We start from the raw sequence: 23,333 nt of genomic DNA on the forward strand, positions 1-23,333 counted from the left end.
CTTTAGACCCACCACTCTGGAGGCAGAGGCAGGCAGATCTCTGTAAGTCCAAAGCTAGCCTGGTCTACAGAGCAAGATCTGGGCCAGTCAGGGATACTCAGTGAGTCTCTGTCTCAAAATGAAAAGCAAAAAGGGGAAAACTGTTGAATTTAACAGTCATTCAGAAAGATTCCAAGTTCAAGGCCAGCAGTTTGGGCTAGAATGAAACCCTGGCCTCTAAAAACCTGTGAGTTGAGCACATGGTTCTTCCTAAGACTCAGTTATCCTCACCTATTAGACAGGAGCTACCTGATAAGGCAATTATGGAATTAAATATAATCCATATTATATCTAGCACATGACTAATACGGAGTAACCAGTACATGTTATTTGCCAGAAGTACTGAACAAACAGATGCATTTTTAAGTTAATATTACTATTCATAGGCATTTTTGTGGTTACAAAGCCTAGATAAGCCGTCCACGCAACACAGTCGCTTCTCCTGGCGGAGGAAGGAGACTGGCAGGGTACAGCATTTCAGGCCCAGCCATCTGTGGGGTGCCCCTCAGTCAAGGCTACACCGTAGTGGTACACAGAGGGAAGGAGGCTGAGGTGACCGAGACTAACTGGGATCTTGAAGGAGGAATAGGATCCTGATGGACAAAGACAGCCAGAAAGGCATCCCTAGCAGATGGCACCGCCTGGGAGAAGCTAGCTCCAAAGCAGTAGCAGATGACAGCAACATTGGCCTAGGGCTCATGATCTAGATAGAGTGACACACAGTGAGGGCTGGAAGCATGGCCGCTGGTGGGACACGCCCTAACATGGGGTTCAGTCTCCAGAGTGGAGACAAGGGGTGCGAGAGCAGACTGCCGCCCGACAGCGTTGCTTCCTCACTGTGGTATCTGTCTACGTTCTCAGAGAAGTTAACAGGACTCTTTTCCTCTTTTGTAGCACGTTCTCAGAAGACGTCAGGTATTGGGCGTCTGATGGTGCACGTCATTGAGGCTACAGAATTAAAAGCCTGCAAACCAAATGGTAAGCGCTGCTTTTATTCAACAGCTGTGGTAACACCCTGCTTTTTACTGGTACCTCTTTTGAATGTGGAATGATGGGTAATTTTTAAAAGGCAGTGTTTCTGGTGTTGCTAGAACCCTGATAAGCTGTTTATTGGGCCAATATCACTCACTGTTTCCCAGTAAGAACCAGCATCCCCCATCTTGATTGCTAATGCATGAACATACACAAAGCATGTCACACTGGCACCTTCTCAGGCTTGTGGGGAGCAGTCCTGCTGTTAGAACATACACTTGCTCCCCGGGATTATGGCATCATTGGGAACACGGGGCTATACTACTACTCAACTCTAAGATAAATGTGTCCCACAGGTAGTGGTGCTTCTTGCCATGGTCTATGGTGAAGCAGCCTACAGCTCCTGTCCTGGTCACCCTCTTTACTTACCACACTGTGTGTGTCCTTGGCCTGTCTCTGTGCAGGAAAGAGTAATCCATACTGTGAAGTCAGCATGGGCTCCCAGAGCTATACCACCAGGACCCTCCAAGACACGCTAAACCCCAAGTGGAACTTCAATTGCCAGTTCTTCATCAAGGATCTTTACCAGGACGTGCTGTGTCTCACTGTGTTCGACAGAGACCAGTTTTCTCCAGATGGTAAGTGTAACTCGGCACAGACTAGTTTTCTGGGATCTGGACTTTACCCAGGGTCCTAAACTGTGCTATTGCCCCATAACAGCTACAGGAAGTGACACAGGCCTGCGTCAGCTCACTTGGGCAGGAGGTGGTGTTTGCTGGAGGGCAGGGTCTCTAAGAACAGGCACTCCCTGCATACATAAGGGGAACACTAGTGAGTACTGGATGGGTAGAACATTGTCTGACCGGTTGACTAACAGATGGGGAGCTGTAACCATGCATTTGTCCACCATAGTATCAAAGATCATGAACCAGTGAGCTCCTTACTCAGGGCTTGAAAGCTATCTATATTCTGTTTCGGGCTCTCCTACTCGGCAAGGTTTTAAATCTTAGAAGGAACAAAGATACTTGATCCTCATGTGATGTTTATTCCTCAGACTTCCTGGGTCGTACTGAAGTTCCAGTGGCAAAAATTCGAACAGAGCAGGAAAGCAAAGGCCCTACGACTCGCCGGCTCCTGCTACACGAGGTCCCCACTGGAGAAGTCTGGGTCCGCTTTGACCTGCAGCTTTTTGAACAAAAAACTCTCCTCTGAGGGCCTGGAGAAGCTAGAACCAGGGGAGCTGCCCACAGGCTGGGTCTAAGAGTGGAAGACTACGTTTTCCTGGGCCGAGGAGCATCACATGGCTTCATCCATCACAAAGCCACACGCCGGGCCAGTATGTTCCTGCACACTAACTTGCTAGCCATCTATGCAAACATGACCTTTCCTATAGACAAACGCCACAGCACAGTGCCTTGTAACTAGTGTTAACGTCCAGCTGCGCGAGGTGCCAGGGTTTCCATTTTCAGGGCTATAAAGTATTATGTGGAAATGAGGCATCAGACCACCGGGCGTTACCACTTGGTCAATGTGTCCACTGTGGAGTCGGTGATGCTGGAACCGGTCCACACACGTGAGCCCTGCTGGGCCACAGCACTCAGGAGGGGAAGGGCTGGGGAAGAGCACTGCAGCCGTGGGTGAAGAACACATTCACTTGTGCACTGAATAAACAGAAACTTGATCCTTTTATTCTGGTTAGATTTTATCCTTCTCTGCTCAGACAATACGGTTTGAAATATAAGGAGGGAAGCTTGATGTACTTTAAATATACTGTGAACTCTAAAATAATGTGGGAATATTTTTCAACTTTAATTTTCTGAGGTATAAATTATTTATGTAAATTCCTTGTTTTGCATATTTCATAGAAATGCATCTTTAAGCTTTATCATTGCCAACATGTACAGAAAGAGAATAAAAGTATACGTTTATGAATGTAATTCCTCTCAAAGCTTGACTATGTGTGAAATGCTTTTAACAGTTCCCTTCTGAAACTGCTTATAAAGAATCCTGAGGATGGGTGGGCCAGGAGATCTACTTAACTCCACCGCTGGCTTGCCCAGAGCCTTCTGTGCATCTCTCAGGTTCCTGAGGTTTGGCTTCACAGGTCACTGCTGTGGGCAGGTGAACTGTGTGGGAGCTACGCTGGCACTGACAGGGGCAACCTACAGGGAAGGGTGAAGTCCTGACAGAGGTCAGGACTGCCTGCAGCTCTGCGGCCCTGCAGCTCCAGCAGCCCCAGCACTTCCTGTCCTCTGTCTTGCCACAGCCATAGCCATACTGCTTATTTGGCTTTGAATACTAAAATATGAAATTTTTCAAATAGTAACTAAGATTTTGAACACAGAATCCTCCCGTGAAGATCACAGAGTAAAGGTGACAGATCTTTCTCCAGCAGCTAGAGTAGCCAGGAGCTCAGGGCTCTTCCATTCTCCCCATTCTTGTTTAAATTGGCTAAGTCATTTGGAACACACAGTTCAGTGGACTGATATTTTAAAGACTTTTCCCTTCGCTGACTCCAGATGCTGACCTCACATACCCACTGGTTAAAACAGGAAGAAGCTGCTACTTGATACATAAAACTGAAGCAACCAGTATCCCGCTTATTCTAGGAAGCTCCGAAGGACCAGGCACAGGCTGCTGGACAAGCCCGCTGCCCACTCTCCTGGGTTTGGGGAGCTTGTCTGGTTGGTATTGATGCAAGGTAGAGTTGAAGTCAGGAAAGTTGCTGCTGACAGCCCACGTGTGGAGCATTACACTCCCTGACAATCCGGCAGCTTTAAAGCTCTGAGGTTACTTGTGACCCATAGCTACACAGCAACCATACTCTTCCCCAGGCCCGTGGGGACTTTAATCCTCACTAGAGTAAGTGTCCCTGTCTCTCAACTGTCAGGACACCTTCATCAGATTTGGGTCACAGGAGCCCTCAGGATCTGAGTCATGTGACTTTGATGGCTAGAAAGGGTACAGCCAGCAACTCCATTTTTTTTTTTTTTTTTTTTTTTTTTTGCCTATTAACCCAGAACTGCCCCTGAGGAAGTCAAATTGTCTTCCCCACTGAAATGTGAGCCCAAGTTTCTAGAGGATGCGAGGAGATACCCCATCCACCAAGAAACGGGTAGCCCTCACATAACTAGACATCTCCCCTTGGCGAGGAGGTTCCATTAAACCCCTTCAGTGTTTCCCCCACCCCCACCCCCAGGGGCATCACACAATGATAGAGCATCCTCCCTCTGAGCAATTTAACCCCACTGCCAGGCCTGAGTGTCTGTGACGAAGTCGCACCCTGGAGTGCGAGCAGGACTGAACTTGAATAAAGCCCTGGTATCTCTGACTGGGGACTGGCCCCACGCCAGGCGCAACGCCCCATTGAGCACCCAGTACTGGGAGATGATCAAGCTGTCTTGCTGTCAAGTGTTTTCAGTGAAATGAAAACGCCACACACACTTCCTAGTTCATAGCCAGGGCTTAGAAAACTAACTGCTGTTCCTCAGGTCCTTGCAACCGCTTCCTACCTAGAGATAAGCTACGTTCCCAGTGTCTTAAATGTGTATGTAATGTGAAGGCAGGAAGCTCTATGCCCACTGGAGGCCTGACCTGGCTGCCCCCTGCAGGGAGTCCAGGTGCTTCCCCAGGAGCTCTGCGGTCATCACCCTTCTTCCCACAGCGGGTGGCCCCTGCCAACGGTGGCTGTCTGCTGCTGCCCAGGAGTGTGGTCTCTGTGGTCGGGTCCCTGAAACCTGTTCACGGAAGAAAAGGCTGGATGTAATGCTGATTAAGCAGGCTCCCACGAGAGGAAGGATCCCCTCCCCAGAGCGTTCCCCACCCCAAGCCCTCTATCCTTTCTTACAGGTTCCCTGCCAATCTTCTCGCCTCTCTTCTCTGGTGGTTTCTGCAGTTCTCAGATGAGCCTTTCCATGTCTTTAACGCCACCCACCTTAACGGTATGGCAGAGGTGACTGGCTGTCCCCAAGCACTCCCTCCGCTGTGTTCAGACCCTCCAGGGGCTGCTTTCCTGAGCACATTTGCACTCACAGTTAGGGACAGCCTTGTGACTGGGTCCTAGCCCGGAAAACATGAGAGGAAGAAACACGTGCTGCCTTTAGTCCTGTCCCATATAAAACGATGTTAGCAGGCTAGGGTGGTGGTAACGGGGAACTTCTGTTTGGTTTGTATGGAGACAGAGTTCTTTTAGACTTGATTCTGCAAGCATTTCTCAAGTCACTCAAGTACCTCCACAAAATAAACCGCATAAGCATGCCAAGCAGGTAAGATCGGAACATTGCTGAGACTCGGACCCCAGTTGTTTCTGGTTCTATCACCGAGGTGCATGCTCTTCCTGTTCCAGCTGTGTTAGTGATACAAATGTTCGTGTACTTTTCAATGACAGGGATTAAACCCAAGATTTTGTGCAAGCACTGAGATACACCTCCGACTTGATATAAAATCTATTCTTTTCAGCCGGGCAGTGGTGGTAGTGCACGCCTTTAATCCTAACACTTGGGAGGCAGAGTTTGAGAGCAGCCTGGTCTAGAGAACAAGTTCCAGGACAGCCAGGGCTGATACACACAGAAACCAAGTCTTGAAAAGTCAAAAAAAAAAAAAAAAACCAAAGAAAAAGAAAGGAAGAAAGAAAGAAAGAAAGAAGTTATCAGGAATGAGTCCCTTGGAAGCCAGGTGCTAAAGATAGCAAAGATCCCAAGGTCTTGAAGGGGGACAGTCTGTTGACCTGTTAACCCACCCACTAATGGTACTTGAACAGAAAACAAACCATTGCTTTTAAAACCTTCTTTCAAATGTTTTTACTCTTATGATGACAGCAGGGGACTCCCCTACCACGGCAGTAGAATCCACATTAGGACCTAAAACAAGTGGGCTGTATCAAACTAAAAGTTTCTATATAGCAAAGTAGAGAGGGGAGAGTGAAAAGAGACAGGGATAGACACAGACAGACAGGCAGACAGACATGAGGGTGTGTATAAGTAAGCTTCCATCTCAGCAGGCATGTCCAGCCTGAGGCTTGTGAACCACAGTGACTGGGAATTACAAGGAACGAGGCCCAACACAAAAACTCTAACTTAAATATTTGCTATTTCTTGGTAACTCCAGAGCACAGTTGAGTGTGAGCTCTGGAGAGGACCATGTCCTATCTCAATATCGAATGGTTCCATCTTCCTGGAGGGAGAATCTGCTTCTAAGGAGACTGAGAACATCATGACTGAGGAGGAGCTGGGGCACAAAACATCTGATTGAGTACTGAGACCAAGAGACTTAGTGCCCAGTCCTAGAAGGATCATCATTCTCAGTATACCCACCCAACCACCACCAAGGCTCATGGGACACTGAGAAAAAGGAAGTAGGAAGAATATAAGAGTTGGACATAATGGTACGGCCTCAGGAGACAGAGGCAGATGGATCTCTATGAGTTTGAGGCCAGCCTGGTCTACAGAGCGAGTTCAGCCAGAACTACATAGTGAGTCCCTCTGAATATATATATATATATATATAAAGTGTGTGTGTCTGTGTGTCTGATTGATAATTGGGAGGAGTGCTGTTGCTGTGGGAGCTCCTCCTGCTCCTTCAGTCAATAGCCTTTAAGATCCCAGCACACTTGGGCGTGGTCTCTTATATACAAATAAAGTTGTAAAGTGTGCACTCGTTCTCTTGCTTCCGGTTCTCGCTTCAGCTGCTAGATTTGGTTCCTGTTCCCCATTCATGCAGAGGACTGTGATCTAGGACAGTGATCCATGAGTTCGAGTTCCCCCACCTTAATAAATAACCCTTTATTATACATAATTCTGAACTAGTATGGGATTATTTTGTAACTTCCGTAATCACGTTGTGAGCTTGGCATGGCTGTCGCCCTCATGAGTTCACAGCAGCTGTGGTATTTAAAGCCAATTCAGCCAGAAATCTGGCATAGATGGGGGGAGTGATGCCCAGACCCCATGTCTTACTGAGGAACTATTGGCAGCTTATAACTGCGGAAGGAAGGAGAATCTTTTTCTTTGCTTTAATGTGTTGCTAGTGGTAGGTTCCCCACACATTGTGGATGGGCCCAGCACCATACAGATAAGGGCAGCACTAATTACACGTTATGTTAGTTATGGAGAAGGAGGAGGGACAATGACAAGGACATGAATTTGGAGAGGGGTCTGTGTTGAGAGTCATTTGGAGGCAGTTGGGAGAAACAGGGATATCTGTGATATTTCATTGTACATGTATATGAGATTCTCAAGAATAAAGAAAATTAATGTAACAACTTCTGAGTCGTTAGCTCTCAGCGTGGCAGGGATAAGGAAACAACCATGTGCCATGTGCTGCAGCCACAGAGACTCTAAGCTCTATGACTAAGCCTCAAAGGGAGAGAAGGGGGAGACAAAGAGGCCAGAAGCCCACGCAATCCTTTGCCCTATATGCAAAACTCTGTGTGTGGGATATTCCCTTTGAAATACGCAAAAGTTCATTTTGCCCTCCACCCCTTTTTCTCGAGTTTCATTTTTTAAATTACCTATTATAGCTGAATTAAGAACAATTTTTGTAGCTGATGATGGTAGTTTTTTGAGACAGGGTCTTGCCGTGTGACCAGGCTGGCCTCTATTACATGTATATGTGTGTTTCGCCTGCTTGTAGGCCTGTGCACTATACACATGCAGTACCCACGGAGTCCGGAAGAGGGCATCAGTTCCCTGTGTGGGTGCTGGAATACAACCTGGGTCCTGGGGAAGAGCAGCCAGTACTGTTGACAGCTTACCCATCTTCTCCAGTCCCTGGTCTAGAATTTTCTACCCTCCTGCCCTCACTTCCCAAGCGCTAGGATTATGGGTGTGCACCACCATGCCTGGCTAAGAGCAAAATGTCCGATCCGGTTACAGTCTGTTTTCAATGAATAGTAAAGGGTAGAAAACTGTCAAGAGGCAGGACGGCTCAGGAAAGAGGAGGGCTGAAGTTGCTGGTAAACCGGCTCTGGCCAGTCTTCTTGATCTCACCCTGTAAAGACAGGTGTGCACCTGTGTTCTGGACCCACCTACGCTGTGTTTCTGAGTCCCTTCCACGCTCAGCGCCCGTCAGGGCAGAGGAACAGAGCACCAGGCCACCCACCATCTCACTGCAGGACTTGACTGCCCCCACTGCCTCCACTTTTCCCTCTTCCTCGCAGGGGAGTGCTCTGCCAGGTTCTGCTGGCTGTTCTGGGCAGTGGGTATTGTAGTGCCGTCCACTCAGACCCACTCCCAGACCTCAGCTTACCGGACCCTTCTTCTCAGCCTCTTTCTTCTTCGGGCTGAGCTTAGAGGAACGGAACTGCCTTTCAAAGACAATCTGGTTTAGGTTGCAGGTCTTCTCCTCCTGAGGCAAATGTGACTGGGATGTACAAAGCTTTTCAGTACTGAGGAGAAAAGCAGGGGGGGGGGGAATCTCAATTCAGCGTGAACAATTCAAAAGCAATTGAAGCCGGGTGGTGGTGGTCCACGCCTTTAATCCCAGCACTTAGGAGGCAGAGGCAGGAGGATCTCTGGTCAGCCTGGTCTACAGAGTGAGTTCCAGGACAGGCTCCAAAGCTACACAGAGAAACCCTGTCTCGAAGAAAAAAAAAGTTATTGAATGAATTTGATTGATATTCGTTTTGTGAAAAGAAAGGGCTAGCTAGACATCACTGGAGCCCGCCCATCTGGTCAAGCTGGAATAATGTCCCTAAAGGTCCGTATGGGAAGGCTGGGAGTCCAGAGTGGTGGTGTTGGGTGTGCTATGGATCTTTAAAGAATGAAGTTAGAGGTCTGGGGGTGAGAGGGACTGTGGAACCGTGGTCTCTTCCTTCCAAAATAGGAGTTCAATAAACCTTTCTTAAGTCAAATGGCACAGATGAAGCTGGCTAACACAACTATCATGTGAGTCATGGGACTGTTCTCCAGCTGTGGCTGAGGCAGACCCTCGATCCTTCGACCTGGGATTGAAAGAAAAGGGCCACAGGCAGCCTGTGTGTGTACTCAGGCCAGGAAGTCAGGGAGAAGCGCAATCGACTAGGCAGCACATGCGCAGAACAGAGAAAGCCCACAGGCACAGCAACTCCTCAAGAAGAAGGGATGACGAGAGCCCGAAGTCTCAGAGGAGACGACAGGCATCATGGTCCCTCAAGCAGCCTGGCTTTCTTGCTGGTTATGTAATATACGGGGACTTTCCAATGTATCTAGCCTTCTCTCCTTTTCCACTTGAGAAAGATTCTGCTTTTTGCAATCAACTGCCCCTGGTTAACCTAGCGTACTGCTCTTTAGTTCTTCCCTTCCTTTACACAGGGCGCCCTCTGGACGCCTGGCAGAGTCACGGCCATTGCTGCCTATTCCGACACCCTTATTCATCTAGCAGTCTCGTCATCTATTGCGAGATGAGATGTCATACTTGCCTGGGCTAGGATACCAGGCAACAGGGAACAAAAAGCACAACAGCCTGGCAGATCGGGAAATTGTAAACAGTTGGCTCTATCCAGACATTTCTGGGGCTAGTATGTACTTCTTTGCTTTAAGGAAAGGGGATTTTTCAAGCCTTCTAGCAAGGCTGGTAGCAGGGTTGGCGGGTGGGAGTGAGGGGTGTCAGGCAGTGTCTCAACAGCTGTAAGGAACCCGACTCTGCTGAGAGGATTAGAGGAGGCCACTGGAAAGCCTTCCACTGGGAAGTGATCATTCAAGCTGTTAGGTGGGAGAGGCCAGACTAAAGCGAGGCTAGAGGAGCTGTGGCAGCTCTGGCTGAGGGGCTGAAAGGGAGGGTGAAGGGGGGAAGAGCAAGAAAAGGTCTCTCCACCACTGAGAAGTTATGTCATTGTTAGTGTTTAAATAAAAAAGCTCTTAAAAGTAAAAGAAACTCGCCAGGCTGTATGTTGATGCACACCTTTGATCCCAGCACTGGGAGGCAAAGACAGGTGGATCTTTGTGAGTTCGAGGCCAGCCTGGTCTGTAAGTCAAGTTGTTGATTTGGTACAATTTTTAAGTCAGTTTAATACCTGATAAAGTAGTCCTATAAAATTTAGAATTAGCTCAATTTTCATGTACACATAAACACACATACATACACACTCCAGACAAATATCTGTGATTCATTCAGATTGAACTGAATGTATGGACAGATTTTAGAACTTTTCATGTTTTTAATTTTGAGTACTCTGATCCATGAGCATGGTACATCTTCCCGTTCAGTTGGTTCTTATCTGTTTGTTTGTTTCTCTGTGTAGCCCTAACTGTCTTGGAACTCACTCCATAGACCAGGCTAGTCCCCAACTCATAGAGATCCTTCCGTCTCTGCCTCCCAAGTGCTGGGATTAAAGTCATGCACCACCACTGCCTGGCTAATTTAGTTCTTACTTTATTCCTCTTAAAGTAGCTCTCAATTAGGTCTGATTCTGCCTTCAGAGTAGTATTTGGAGGTAGGACTCATCATCAGGGAAGCAAGGCCATATGGACAGAGGACAGATATTGCGGAAAAACCTAAACAAAGAATTTTCTGGTCTCAAAGACCAATAAGTACCATGTATGAGAAATGATGTATAAGGTCCTGTGGTCCTGTGGACGGCCAGAGGTATGCTTCTTTTGTTACTATCACACATAATTTCATTTTCTGGTTAGATAGAGAGAAAGTAAAATGATTTGTGTATTGACTTTGTACTTGATAATCTTTCTGAACTTTATTACTTTTAATATTTTAATGGATTCTTCGAGAATTCATACATGTATACAATGTACTTGGGTCATAGTCATCCCTCGTTCCTCCCCTAACTCCTCCCAGATTCATTCCCCATCTCTCATCCCTCATCCCCTCCCAACTTCATGTCCTCTTCTTTTTTTTTTTTAATAGCCCACCAGATTCAGTTTGTGCTGTCCATGTGCTCATGAGAGCGGGGCCAGGCGCTGGAGAACAGGCAGTCTACTAAGGGACACACCCTCAAGAAAAAATTATTACCCCTCTTCTAAAAGCCATCAACTGTCAATAACCTCTTAGCTAGGGGCTGGGGCTCCTGAGTCCCTCACTGCAACTTTTAATTTTTAATATTTATTTATATTTCAGGACAGTCAGGGATGTACAGAGAAGCCCTGCCTCAAAAATAAAAACAAAACAAAAATTATTTATAGCCTTTGAGTTTTTTATGTAGAGCTTCAGATTTTCTGTTAAAAAGGAAGGGTTTTTTTCTTGTTTCCCTTTTCTTTTACCTTTTATTTCTCTCCCCTCTCTTATTAATTAAGGTCTCTGGCATAAATCTGAAGTGGCAATAGTGAGTTTCTTTATCTGACTCAGGAAGTCACGGGGAAAACATTTAGCGTTTCACTGAAATCTCTATGATTTCTAGAACTCTATTGCAAATTAAGTAAGCTAATTTCTATCTCTCTAATTATGAGCTAATTTGGGGGTGTGGCTAGATTTTTTATTTTGATTCTTTGTTTATTGAGACGATTATGACTTTGTTCTGTTAACACAGAGATCACGAGAGCTTTCAAAAACGACTTTGGTATAAACGCTTAAAAATATACTGAATCTACCACCCAGGTTCAACAACCACCAACAGTTTCCACACCCTTGGCCCCTAGACGCTCTCTTTCTGTTCTCTTCTGGGAGAACCCCTAGAGCTCAGGCTGACTTATCTGGTTACTCTGTACCTGCATGTGCCAGCTGGCTTATTCCACACAGGCTGGGCAGAGGCTCTCTGCCTCTCTTTGGGAACGATGCCATGGGAAGTGAGCATGAACTTGGGTGATCTGCTGAAGAGGGGAGCCTTTCTGGTTCCTTTAGGTTCTTTTTGCTTGTCGCTCTGTTTCTCTACAGGAAGACACCAGAGCAAAATCAAACTCCGTAAAACCAATCCCTGCGCTCTTCGGGGGGTGGGGGGATGTTTGACATTTAGCTGTGGTCGCAAAGCACCTGTGCCGTGCAGGTAGCGGGTTCCTTTAGCTTCTCGGAGCTCTTGCTGTCTACGGAACAGACACTCACACTTTGGATCGGCTTTCGTCTACAGGAGAAAATGAGAGTCTTTGAGTCCCCCATTGCAGTTTACAGCGAGTGTTCAAATCTATCCCTAAATAACGTCAGCGAGGCCTTTCTCCACCAAAGACATGATCAAGACTGAGGAATAAAGTCAGGCACAGCGCAGGGGGAGAAGCTGCCTCCGGTGGAAATGCTTCAGGGACTGTAACTGCGGGTAGGAAAACGGAGGGGGCCGACCCACGTGCAAGAGGCGGCTTCTATTCGTAGCTTTACTAAGCCATTGTTTTAGTCAATACTATTTGCTCAGCTATTCCATGCTACGCCAAGGCCGAGTTCGGTCCTTACGCGTTCTCAGTCTAGAACAAATCATACAAGTGACACCTTGGTTGTGAGAGGCACCCGTTCATGCCTTTAGGAGCACAAACACTGTTCCTAACCAGTCTGGGAGGAAAAGTTCTCCCAGTGGGCGGGGACACTGCCCACTGCTCTGGGGAGGGGCGGGGTTAAGGAATGTAAGCCTGTGTCAGGGAGGCACTGAGACCATTTAAAAGGAATCTCCCGCCAACCATAAGCCTTTCTCCACTTCTACAACCCTGAAAGATCACACTCCTTGATTCCAACACACTTGGATTACATCTTGAGTTCCACCTCTTAGGACATTTGGGAATTAATAGTTAATGCACATTTTCTGAAATTCTATTTATAAATATACTTGATGATACCCAGTGTTTCTAACGTTCTGTCTAAACTGTTCTACAGTTTAGCAAATACCTGGGGCTGAAAGACCCATAAAACCAAACAGTAAAAATCCAATAGGAGGACACTTAAAGCCAGTAGACTTAAATTTGATATTGCAAAATAGGAGGGCATAAATTCCTGAAGAGGTTCCTGACCTCAAAGTGAAAGACATCTTCAAAATAAGACACTGAATGGTGCTGTTCTGTCAAGACAGCGAAGATAAGAACGGTCTGTCCCTGAGGTTAATGCAGTCTGCTTCTTCCCCACCCACTTCCTCCTACAGGGATTGGAACTCTCTCTCCCGGCCCTGTTCTGAACTAGGACTTGCCATTTGACCCAGTCCTGGTAAGACTGAAAGCTAAAAGGTCGGCCTAGGGAATGCTGAAGGCTCTGTTTTCTGATAAAAGGAGTGGTACAAAGAGTCCTGGCACCACCCTCTCTCCCTACCTTGATGCACACCTAACACCTGACGCTGTGAGCGCCAGCAGACACACCTGAGAACGATGGAACGACCCAGACACGGCAGGGCAGAGAAGGAAACAACAGGAGGACAAGAACAAGAATGGCGTCATAGTTACGTAGAAGCAATAAAATCCAGTACCAACCGGTTTACTCGTGTGCTTTAGGCAGTATTCATATTTCACTTGACTTTGTCCAGGTTTTCTATATGAAATCACTTTTTCTATAATTCTCTGCTGAAGAGGCCGTACTACATTTTCAACCCATTTCTTATGTAACATCTCTTTTCTTCTTTCCTTCAAAACAGCCTGATGCTGAATATATGTATCCATTCTCTGACAAAGTAACATAAACAACAAGGGTCACTTGTTATTGTCACTTGTTATTCCTGTCATTGTGCTAGCGAGGGAGAAAACACCCATTCCTAAACTTTCCCATTCATTCATTGTGCTAGTGAGGGAGAAAACACCCATTCCTAAGCTTTCCCATTCATGTGGCCTAGTCCTCACTCCAAATAACTGGAACGCAGAATAAACTTCAGAGAGAGAACTTGAAAACACAGGCCAGGAAGAAAATATGAAAACTTCTCAATCATACTGCACCTTCGAGTTAAACTGTTATCCAACTCATGAACCCAATGAAGCCTTCCCTAACTCACCAGATTCTCATTTCTGGTTAAAATGCTGCCCAGACATTCATTCTCTATCTAAGCTTTTCAACCACAAGGTCTGTGCTGGATCTGGAAGAACAAGGACACTGAACTTGCTTTTATGCTGCTCCCTGACCTGTGAAAGGCATTAACCCCAAGACTGCTTTTGATACTTAAATGAGAATTTATGGGCAAGTAATTTAGTTACTGCCTGGCCCATTGACTCTTACAGTGTACTCAATAAACTATGCTAAGAGAGAGAATGAATGTCCACTTTGTAAATTCAAATCACAATAAAAATGTCAAAGTACTATTATAATGCTATCTTTCAGGTGGAAATTAATGCCTTTAAAGTTTGTTGATCCAATAGTAATTATTAGTAACTTAATTGATCATTACCCTTAAATGCTAATTAATTTCTGGTGATTTTTATATTTCCCAATGCAGTATGGAAAAATAGGAAAAAGAGGCAAGTTTTGTTAGAGAAGAATTTCCATTTGGTACAAGTCAATGAGGGGGAAGCAGTTAAAATGATCCCTCAGATTCCTTAAGGGCAGATCCATACAAGATGTGGGACCTTTTAGTGATCCTGCAAAGAGTGGCACCCTCTCAGGGCTACACAGCTCAAAGGTGTAAATCAGGGGCACCTCATTCTGCCTGCAGATGAGTCTCTCGGGCAGAATATTACAGCCTGAATGTAAAACGTGCCCCCAAACTCGTGTGCTAGTTCGTGTTTCCAGCTCATGAGGCCATGGGGTGGTGCTGTAAACTTTTGAAGGCAGGACTGGTAGGAAGAAGTTAGGTTGCCCAGAGCATACCTCTGAAGAAAATCCTGACACACTTTCCTTGCTTCCCCTGTTGCTTCCTAAAAGCTCAGAGGTGAGCAGCTCTGGCTGTTGCCTGCTTTTATGTGAAGTGACTATTGACAGGATGCCCTGAATCTCTGAGCCAACACAAGCCTTTGCTCTCCTAAGTTTGTAATCTTCACAGCATCCGAGCACGGCATCCACTCGTGTTTCTCCAGAACGCAGCGCGCAGCCACTCACCTTCACAATGTAGTTTTCTCGGAACAATATTGCATGCACAGCTTCATCGATGTCTTCTCGAGCTAATACCTAAGAACAAAATTGAACGGGAAGTTAAACACTCTGAAGGAAGCAACAGAGTGACAAGTCCCAGGCCAGTGTTCCTGAAAATCTAGCGCCTGTATCTCCCAGCATAGTTCTAACTCCTTATGATGGGACACTTCAAATCCTGTTCTCCACAAGCTCATAATCTAGCTTTAATGGGTAGCAACTCAATCTTATTTCATTTAAACCCCTACTCATTTTTCCATCAGCTACCTAGACTATTTTGAAACACATCCCTGACATTACATCATGAAATCATATTTTGTTAGAGTTTCAAGAAGCTGGGCTGGAGAGATGACTCAGCAGTTACAAGCACAAACTGCCCTTGCAGAGGACTAGGTTTGATTTGGCAACACCTATGTCCATCCAGCAGTTCAGTTCACATCTGCTGTAACTCTAGCTCCACGGGATCCAATGCTTCTGGTCTCTTTAAGCATAAGCACTAAAATACACATACCCACATATGGTACATATAGTTAAGAATAAAAAATAAAGTTCCGGACTGGAGAGATGGCTCAAAGATTAAGAGCACTGGCTGCTGTTCCAGAGGTCCTTAGTTCAATTCCCAGCAGCCATATTGTGGCTCACAACCATCTGTAATGAGATCTGGTGCCCTCTTCTGGTATGCAGCTATACATGCAAGCAGAACACTGTATATGTAATAAATATATCTTTAAAATAAATAAATAAATAAATAAAGTTCCAAGAAGCTTACTAATCATTTTTAAGCAACAATAAATAAATGAAAACTTCTAAAACTGGAAAGCTTCTGTAAAGCAAAGGACAAGTCAATAAGACAAAAAGGCAGCCTACTGAATGGGAAAAGATCTTCACCAACACCACATTAGACAGAGGACTGATCTCCAAAATATATAAAGAACTCAAGAAACTAGACATCATATAATACCAAATAATCTAATTAAAAAATGGGGTATAGAGCTAAACAGAGAATTCTCAACAGATGAATCTCAACTGGCCAAAAAACACTTAAGGAATTGCTCAACATCCTTAGCCATCAGGGAAATGCAAATCAAAATTACTCTGAGATTCCATCGTACACCTGTCAGAATGGCTAAGACCAGAAACAACAATGATAGCTTATGTTGAAGAGGATGTGGAGTAAGGGGAACACTCCTCCATTGCTGGTGGGAATGCAAACTTGTACAACCACTCTGGATATCAGTAAGGCAGTTTCTCAGAAAAGTGGGAATCAGCCTACCTCAAAATCCAGCAATACTACTCTTGGTTCTATACCCAAAGGATTCTCAATCACACTATAAGGACATTTGCTCAACTGTGTTCACAGTGGTATTATTTGTAATAACCACAACCTAAAAGCAGCCTAGATGCCCCTCATCTGAAGAATGGATAAAGAAAATGTGGTATATTAACACAATGGAATACTACTCAGCAGTAAAAAAACAATGACATCTTGAAAATTGCATGTAAATGTATGGAACTAGAAAAAAACATCCTTAGTGAAGTGGAGTCAGAGAGAGGCCATGTAACTGCTGAAGGAGACAAAAGCCCTGGAACTTTACCAGTAAACCACGAGACTCATGGCAAAATACAAAATAATAGGAATGGGTTAATCTAAGATGTAAGAGTTAGTTAATATGCCTAAGCTATTGGTCAAGCAATGTTGTAATTAATATAGTTGTTGTGCAATTTTGGGTCTGGGCAGCCGACCAGACCTGCAAATTGGTGCACCAACAAATTGGTGCACCAACGTGAGCTGACTACATCCACATAAAATCTGAGAGAACTTAAAAAGGAATTATAGACAGACAGACAAACAGACAGACACACACACACATACACACACACACACACAAAGTTTACTGGGGCTGGAGAGATGGCTCAGCAGTTAAGAGCACTGCCTGCTCTTCCAAAGGTCCTGAGTTCAATTCCCAGCAACCACATGGTGGCTCACAACTATCTGTAATGAGATCTGGTGCCCTCTTCTGGCCTGCAGGCATACATGCAGAGAAATACTGAGACTACTGTACACATAATAAGTAAATAAATCTTAAAGAAAAAAAGTTTACTGCAGCTTCTTGGTAGCCATATTTTTTTTTTTTTTTGGATGGGTTCTTTTTGCTGGTGGCAAACAGGGGCACCATGGCTCCTTTAAGAAAAGGCTTACTGATTCAGCATAAGAAACAGTTGCATCCTGGTTCATGCTGGCAGCACTAATAGCTCTGGCTCTTTCAGGAAGAGGCCAAACACTTAAATGAGATCTGTGAGCAGTGTGCTACAAATTGCTTAATGGTGTCATAGATCTGCTGCGACCCTAGAGCTGAGGCAGTGTGCATGGCTCTCAGAGGCAGAGAACATGTCTCTGCTATGTTGGATTGGGCAGACTCAACAGGCAGGACCTCAGAGTTGGTGCTAGCCACACCCGCTTGGCATTAAAAGAAAAAGTGCTCCTGATCAGAAAATACAGATACACACACAATAAAGACAAACTCAGATGAAAAAGACCTCTAAATGTGCCACAGTATTGGATAAATGTATGTAGGCATGGGAGAGAGAAAAAATAGCTATAAAAAGAAGTAAATTTTTTTTTTTAAAAAAGTAAAGTCTTAGCCAGGTGGTGGTGGCGCACGCCTTTAATCCCAGCACTCGGGAGGCAGAGGCGGGCGGATCTTTGTGAGTTCAAGGCCAGCCTGGTCTACAAGAGCTAGCTCCAGGACAGGCACCAAAGCTACAGAGAAACCCTGTCTCGAAAAACCAAAAAAAAAAAAAAAAGTAAAGTCTTTAAAAAGGCAGAGTACAGACAGTCATAGATTAAAGGAGTAAAGAAAAATAATCCACGTAAAGATGAAAAATACACAGAGAATCTGATTATGCATATTATTGTTTTTCTTTAAATTTTTTGACTGTAAATGAGCTGAGTAAAAGAGGCATGTTATTGTACAGCCTTCTAAGCTAAACCAACATATTTTAAAGGTATCTTGACTTCAAAATTTGGGTCTAAGGATATGTTACTTTGGAAAAGAGGTTCTGTTTTTGTTTCTACAGAGAATGAGAACCTGTGATTCCTTCCAGACTAATGTGGTTTGATGAACTAAGACCTCCCCAGAAAGGTCTCTATGAACCTCTCCGCCCCCAAAATACTTTGCCCATCAAAAAGCAGGAAGTAGTTTGGAGAGAACTATGCCCCAATTCCCAAATATTGTTTATAAATGTTTGTTTACACATAAAGGGGGATATGATATAGAGATGAATACTTTGCATTGGTATGGATCTTGGTTTATTGACATAAAGGTCAGTTTTGTTATATGTATATTTCTGCTCTTGTGTTTGTATGGTGCTTTCTTAGCTGCATCACTATGAACCAGCTTTCATTCTTGAATTATTACAGAGGAACAGATGAAAAGGCACTGTGAGGCCAGTGTCTGGAAGAGATACAGTATGTCCTAAAACAATGGCCTGTTGTGAAACTCTTACTTTTGATTTCTTAGAGTTTGTTATTCCATCATGACTCTTCCTCCTGTTCTACCACATTGGATGCATCAAGATCAGCTAAATCCCAAACTCAAACACATCCATAAACAACAGAAGTTTCAAAAGGAGGGCTATATTTTCCATCCACAATTAATATGCTCACATGAAATCCAAAGAACCAGCTGGGTCTTCTCCAGTGTAAGTTCTAGAATATGTACAATCTTACTTTAAAGCCTGCTCAGATTTATCTCAAGATGCCAATGGGAAAGGTATACATTTTTTTAAAAAAGTAGAATAATCACTATTTATTTAGAGTAGTAACAAAAATGCTAATAAGTATCATTGAAAAATTTTTTAGCCTTCTTATCAAATGTTATATATACTATTGGTCAACAACCTTCTTTATTTAAAAATAAGGCCAGACAGGTAGGATGGCACACACTTTTACCCCTAAGACTCTGGAGATGATCTACATACCTATTGGTGGAGGCTGCTCGTTTGTTCCCAGCTACCCAGACTTAAAATAATAACACAGAAATTGTTAAAAATCACTGTTTTACCTATTAGCTCTAGCTTCTTATTGACGAGCTCTTACATTCTAAACCAACCCATCTCCATTAATCTGTGCATCACCACAAGGTTGTGACCTACCAGTCAAAGTTTCGGTGGTCTCTAGCAGCAGCTACATGGCTTCTCTCTGACTCCACCTACTCTCTCTATATATATCTCTTCCAGCCTGGCTATGTTCTGTTAAGCCATTGGCCAAAAGCAGCTTCTTCCTTTTTAATACATTTTTATTGATATTTATTGAGCTCTACATTATTCTCTGCTCCCTTACCTGCCTCTTTCCTCCCCCATTCAACCCTCCCCCAAAGTTCCCATGCTCCCAATTTACTCAGGAGATCTTGTCTTTTTCTGCTTTCTACTTTCCATGTAGATTAGCTACATAAATCTCTTGTAGTGTCTGCATTGTTGTCTAAGTTCTCTGGGATTGTGGTTTGTAGGCTGGCTTTCTTTGCTTTATGTTTAAAAACCACCTATGAGTGAGCACATGTGATAATTGTCTTTCTATGTCTGGGTTACCTTACTCAAAATAATGTTTTCTAGCTCTATCCATTTTCCTGCAAAATTCAAGATGTTGTTATTTTTTTCTGCTGTGTAGTACTCCATTGTGTAAATGTACCACATTTTTCCTTATCCATTCTTCGGACGAGGGGCATTTAGGTTGTTTCCAGGTTCTGGCTATGACAAACAAAGCTGCTATGAACATAGTTGAGCACTGTCCTTGTGGCACGATTGAGCATCCTTTAGATATATACCCAAAAGTGGTATTACTGGGTCTTGAGGAAAGTTGTTTCCTAATTTTCTGAGAAATCACCACACTGACATTCAAAGCGGTTGTACCAGCTTGCATTCCCACCAGCAATGCAGGAGTGTTCCCTTTTCCCCACAACCTCTCCAGCATAAGTTGTCATCAGTGTTTTTGATCCTGACCATTCTTACAGGTGTAAGATGGAATCTCAGAGTTGTTTTGATTTGCATTTCTCTGATGGCTAAGGATGTTGAGCATTTCAGCCATTTTAGATTCCACTGTTGAGAGTTCTCTGCTTAGGTCTGTACTCTATTTTTTTTAATTGGACTATTTGTTCTTTTGATGACCAATTTCTTGAATTCTTTGTATATTTTGGAGATTAGACCTCTGATGTGGGGTTGGTGAAGATCTTTTCCCATTCTGTAGGCTGTTGTTTTGTCTTGTTGACTGTGTCCTTTGCTTTACAGAAGTTTTTTAGTTTCATGAGGTCCCACTTATTCATTGGTTCTCTCACTGTCTGTGCTATTAGGATTATATTTAGGAAGTGGTTCCCTGTGCCAATGTATTCAAGTGTACTTCCCACTTTCTCTTCTATACGGTTCAGTGTGGCTGGCTTTATGTTGGGGTCTTTGATCCATTTGGACTTGAGTTTTGTGCATGGTGATAGATATGGGTCTATTTTCATTCTTCTACATGTTGATATCCAGTTATGCCAGCACCACTTGTTAAATATGCAAAAGCAGCTTCTTTATTAACCAATAAAAACAACACATATACAGAAGGACTTTCCACACTACATAACAAATTCAAGGCCAGCTAGGTCTACTATTAAATATGTAAATAAATAAATAAAATAATAGTAATAATAATAATCACAATAATATGAGAGAGGCTGTCAAGAAAGCTCAGCTGGTAAAAGTACTTGCTACCATGCTTGACCAGCTGGGTTCAATCCAAGGGACCCATGGAAGAGAGAACCCGCTCCTGATAGTTGTCCTTTGGCTTCCAAATGCATGCTACACCACCTGTGTGTCTGCCTTCTGCAAGCACACACCTATAAACCAATGTAATGGGCAGTGGTGGCGCAGGCCTTTAATCCCAGCATTCGAGAGGCAAAGGCAGGCCGATCTCTGTGATTTCCAGGCCAGCCTGTTCTACAAGAGCTAGTTCCAGGACAGGTTTCAAAACTACAGAGAAACCCTGTCTCAGAAAAAGTAAAACAAAGCAAAACAAAAAAAAAAAAATGTAACTTTTTTTTTTAAAAAAGAGAGATTTAGATAGTCATTGTCATTGATAAATCATTCTTTGCATATTTTTTTAGAAAATATAGACGAACTAATCATCCGTAGCAGCTCCTCTGAAATCCGCTGTTCAGAAACACAAAAATAGTGAACTCACTTTTCACAACTCTTCTCTCCACCATGACAGAGGGGGCAAGATAAAGTCTCAAGAGCTTGCTTTTTAATGAGGCAAACCATAGAATCCCATAAAACTGAAGCGCTTTGGACAAATTTGACTTGTCGTGTTTACCTGCCTGGCAGCCAGCTGCTGCCGTCTGTCCTTCAGGATGGCATTTGGCCAAATCTGAACCCAGGTGCTCCCACTCACTGACTCTTCCTGCATACCCAACCTAAGCCAAGAAGAACTGTTCTAATATTGGAAACAGATGAGTGATTGAGGCCAAACTGGTTATAAACTCAAGGAATTGTGTGTCTCCTGGAAAGACAACATCTCAAAAATCAAACCTTTCAGCCTTTTTAAGCCAAGCCAATCCTGACAGTGGATTCACAATTGGAACTATCAATGGGCTCCATTTACATTATCCTGCTTCTTATGAAAAAGCAAGAAGGGAAGAGAGAAGGAAGAGAGGGAAGGAGGAAGGAGGGGGGAGAAATGAAGGAAGGAAGAAAAAAAAGGAAAAGAAAGGGGAGAAAAAGCCATGCTGTTACCTCCATTAAAGAAACAGACTCCGGCTCTGGCCATTCCATTAGTTTGTCCACACTGAAATAGTCATCACAGCTCCAAGTTTTTGTGGCAGCCATAAATAATAGAATCTCTGAGCAAGAAAAACTGAGGAACTTTTTGTATCGATGTGGAAAAAGCAGGGCCTTAGGGACTCAGCCCCTCTTTCTTGTGTCCTAGAGACCCGGGTGTGCCTCGCTGTCCTTCCCACGCTGTTCTGGGGACCAAAGCAGGAGGCAACACAGGATGCGTAGCCTTGGGCCCTCAACTGGGAGGGGTGGCCACCTCAGGCTGCAGGCTTCCTCTCAGATGGATGCTCCTGGGCTGAAGGCATCTTGAATCGGTAAGGGTGGCCTTCTCAGATGGAAACTCTTAGTGGCAGGTTACCCTCCCACAGATGGAAGCTCCTGTGCTTGTCTGGTTGCCTCAGGGCCACAGGCCTCCCCTCCCCTCGGATGGATTCTCCTGCGCTGGTCTGGTCACCTCAGACCCACAGGCCTCCCAGGCTGCCTCAGGGTCGGGCTGCTCTCAGGCTGGTTTCTACCCTGGGCATCCTGCACCCTGCCTCCGTCAGTTCCCGTGGGTGGTGTCTCGGGCCCTGTCGAAGCATGAAGCAGGGTCACGTGATCTGCGACACCAACGTCTCTGGAATGGCCCGCTGACAGAAAACTAGAGCAGTTTTTACACCTCTCCCTTGCCTCTCGCGGGTGTTTCTCCTCAGCTTGTGCGTGTGCAGGGATGCCACAGTCCCTAGATGAAGCTTATAATGCTAGTAGTTTAATATGAAAAATAAAAAAATATAAACACAAATGTAGTGTTTAATGTGTCATGATAGCAAATTGTGCGCACCTGACAAATATTAAATACTGTGAAAATATGTAATGTAACAATATCTGAAACCTTTTACATTTCATCTTAAGCCTACGCACCAGGTCTGGCCTGGACCTTGTGCTCCTCCTGCATCGGCCTCTGGAAGGAAGGATTACATCCAGATAGGCCCCTACGGGGTCGAGGCTCTGAGGACTTGGGAAGTATTTGGAATTGTCATTCCCATGAGTCCACTCGCTACCACCTGGACAGGCGTTTTTTGAAAACATATCTAGGAACTACTTCCACAATCCGTTGTGGTTGAAAAGTAGGTGAGGACAGACCATAATTTTTTTTTTTTATTGAGATTGGATGAGGGGTTCTTATACAATTATCTCTATTTGTATATACTTTTCTGAAATTTCCCACAACATAATGTTTCACAATTTTTAATTAAGTTTTCACCTGGAACCATGTGTAGATTGGAGGCAAGAGCCTAGAATACTCCTGGTATAAGGCAAATAATAAATATGGCATTGCAATCAAATATGACAATACAATTGATACTTTAAAGCTCAATTTCAGTGATTCCTAGGCAGAAAGACTAACTCAGTCACAAGTCAAGTGAATTGAGACAGGCATTCAGGAAGATGGCTCTTTTTGTTGGCCCCTTCTGTGAACTTTTTAACTTCAGAGGAAAATACACTTTTGGGGAAATGTACTGTCATTTCTTTTTGCTTTTGTTTTCAAGAGAGGGTTTCTCTGTGTATTCTTGGCTGTCCTGGAATTCATCCTGTAGACCAGGCTGGCCTCAAACTCACAGAGAACCACTTGCCTGCCTCCCAAGTGTTGGGAT

At 44.4% G+C, this 23,333-nt stretch overlaps 2 protein-coding genes across 6 annotated transcripts in view; one reads left to right on the plus strand and one right to left on the minus strand.

Annotated features, from left to right (window-relative positions):
* Positions 1 to 2,959, plus strand: part of Itsn2 (intersectin 2) — a 116,024-nt gene extending 113,065 nt beyond the window's left edge. For all 5 annotated transcript variants that reach the window (XM_087907446.1, XM_087907445.1, XM_087907447.1 and 2 more), the window contains 3 exons: positions 934 to 1,017; positions 1,476 to 1,649; positions 2,066 to 2,959. In XM_087907446.1, the coding sequence (XP_087763572.1) occupies positions 934 to 1,017; positions 1,476 to 1,649; positions 2,066 to 2,223 (416 nt within the window). In that variant the 3' untranslated portion in view covers positions 2,224 to 2,959. The remainder of the gene's footprint in view (positions 1 to 933; positions 1,018 to 1,475; positions 1,650 to 2,065) is intronic.
* Positions 2,678 to 23,286, minus strand: LOC125402101 (protein FAM228A). Its single transcript, XM_048436669.3, has 7 exons — positions 21,658 to 23,286; positions 14,863 to 14,931; positions 13,314 to 13,502; positions 11,908 to 11,995; positions 11,646 to 11,805; positions 8,257 to 8,395; positions 2,678 to 4,748 (listed from the first exon to the last, which is right to left on the minus strand). The coding sequence occupies exons 1-7, from the start codon at positions 21,748 to 21,750 to the stop codon at positions 4,584 to 4,586; spliced, it is 903 nt and encodes a 300-aa protein (XP_048292626.1). The 5' UTR covers positions 21,751 to 23,286; the 3' UTR covers positions 2,678 to 4,583.
* Positions 23,287 to 23,333: the final 47 nt, after the last annotated feature.

The sequence above is a fragment of the Myodes glareolus genome, chromosome 6 (genome assembly GCF_982192425.1).
Source record: "Myodes glareolus chromosome 6, mMyoGla1.1, whole genome shotgun sequence".
Taxonomy (NCBI): Eukaryota; Metazoa; Chordata; class Mammalia; order Rodentia; family Cricetidae; genus Myodes; species Myodes glareolus.

Bases quoted from the DNA above. Each gene is read 5' to 3' on its own strand.
- LOC125402101 (XM_048436669.3), bottom strand. From the start codon at position 21,750: ATGGCTGCCACAAAAACTTGGAGCTGTGATGACTATTTCAGTGTGGAC. The intron at 14,932-21,657 runs GTAACAGCATGG...TTTTGTTCTTAG, and splicing joins AGTCTGTTTCTTTAATGGAG to GTATTAGCTCGAGAAGACAT. The intron at 8,396-11,645 runs GTACAGAGTAAC...TTTTCTCCTCAG, and splicing joins AAGCCAGCTGGCACATGCAG to TACTGAAAAGCTTTGTACAT.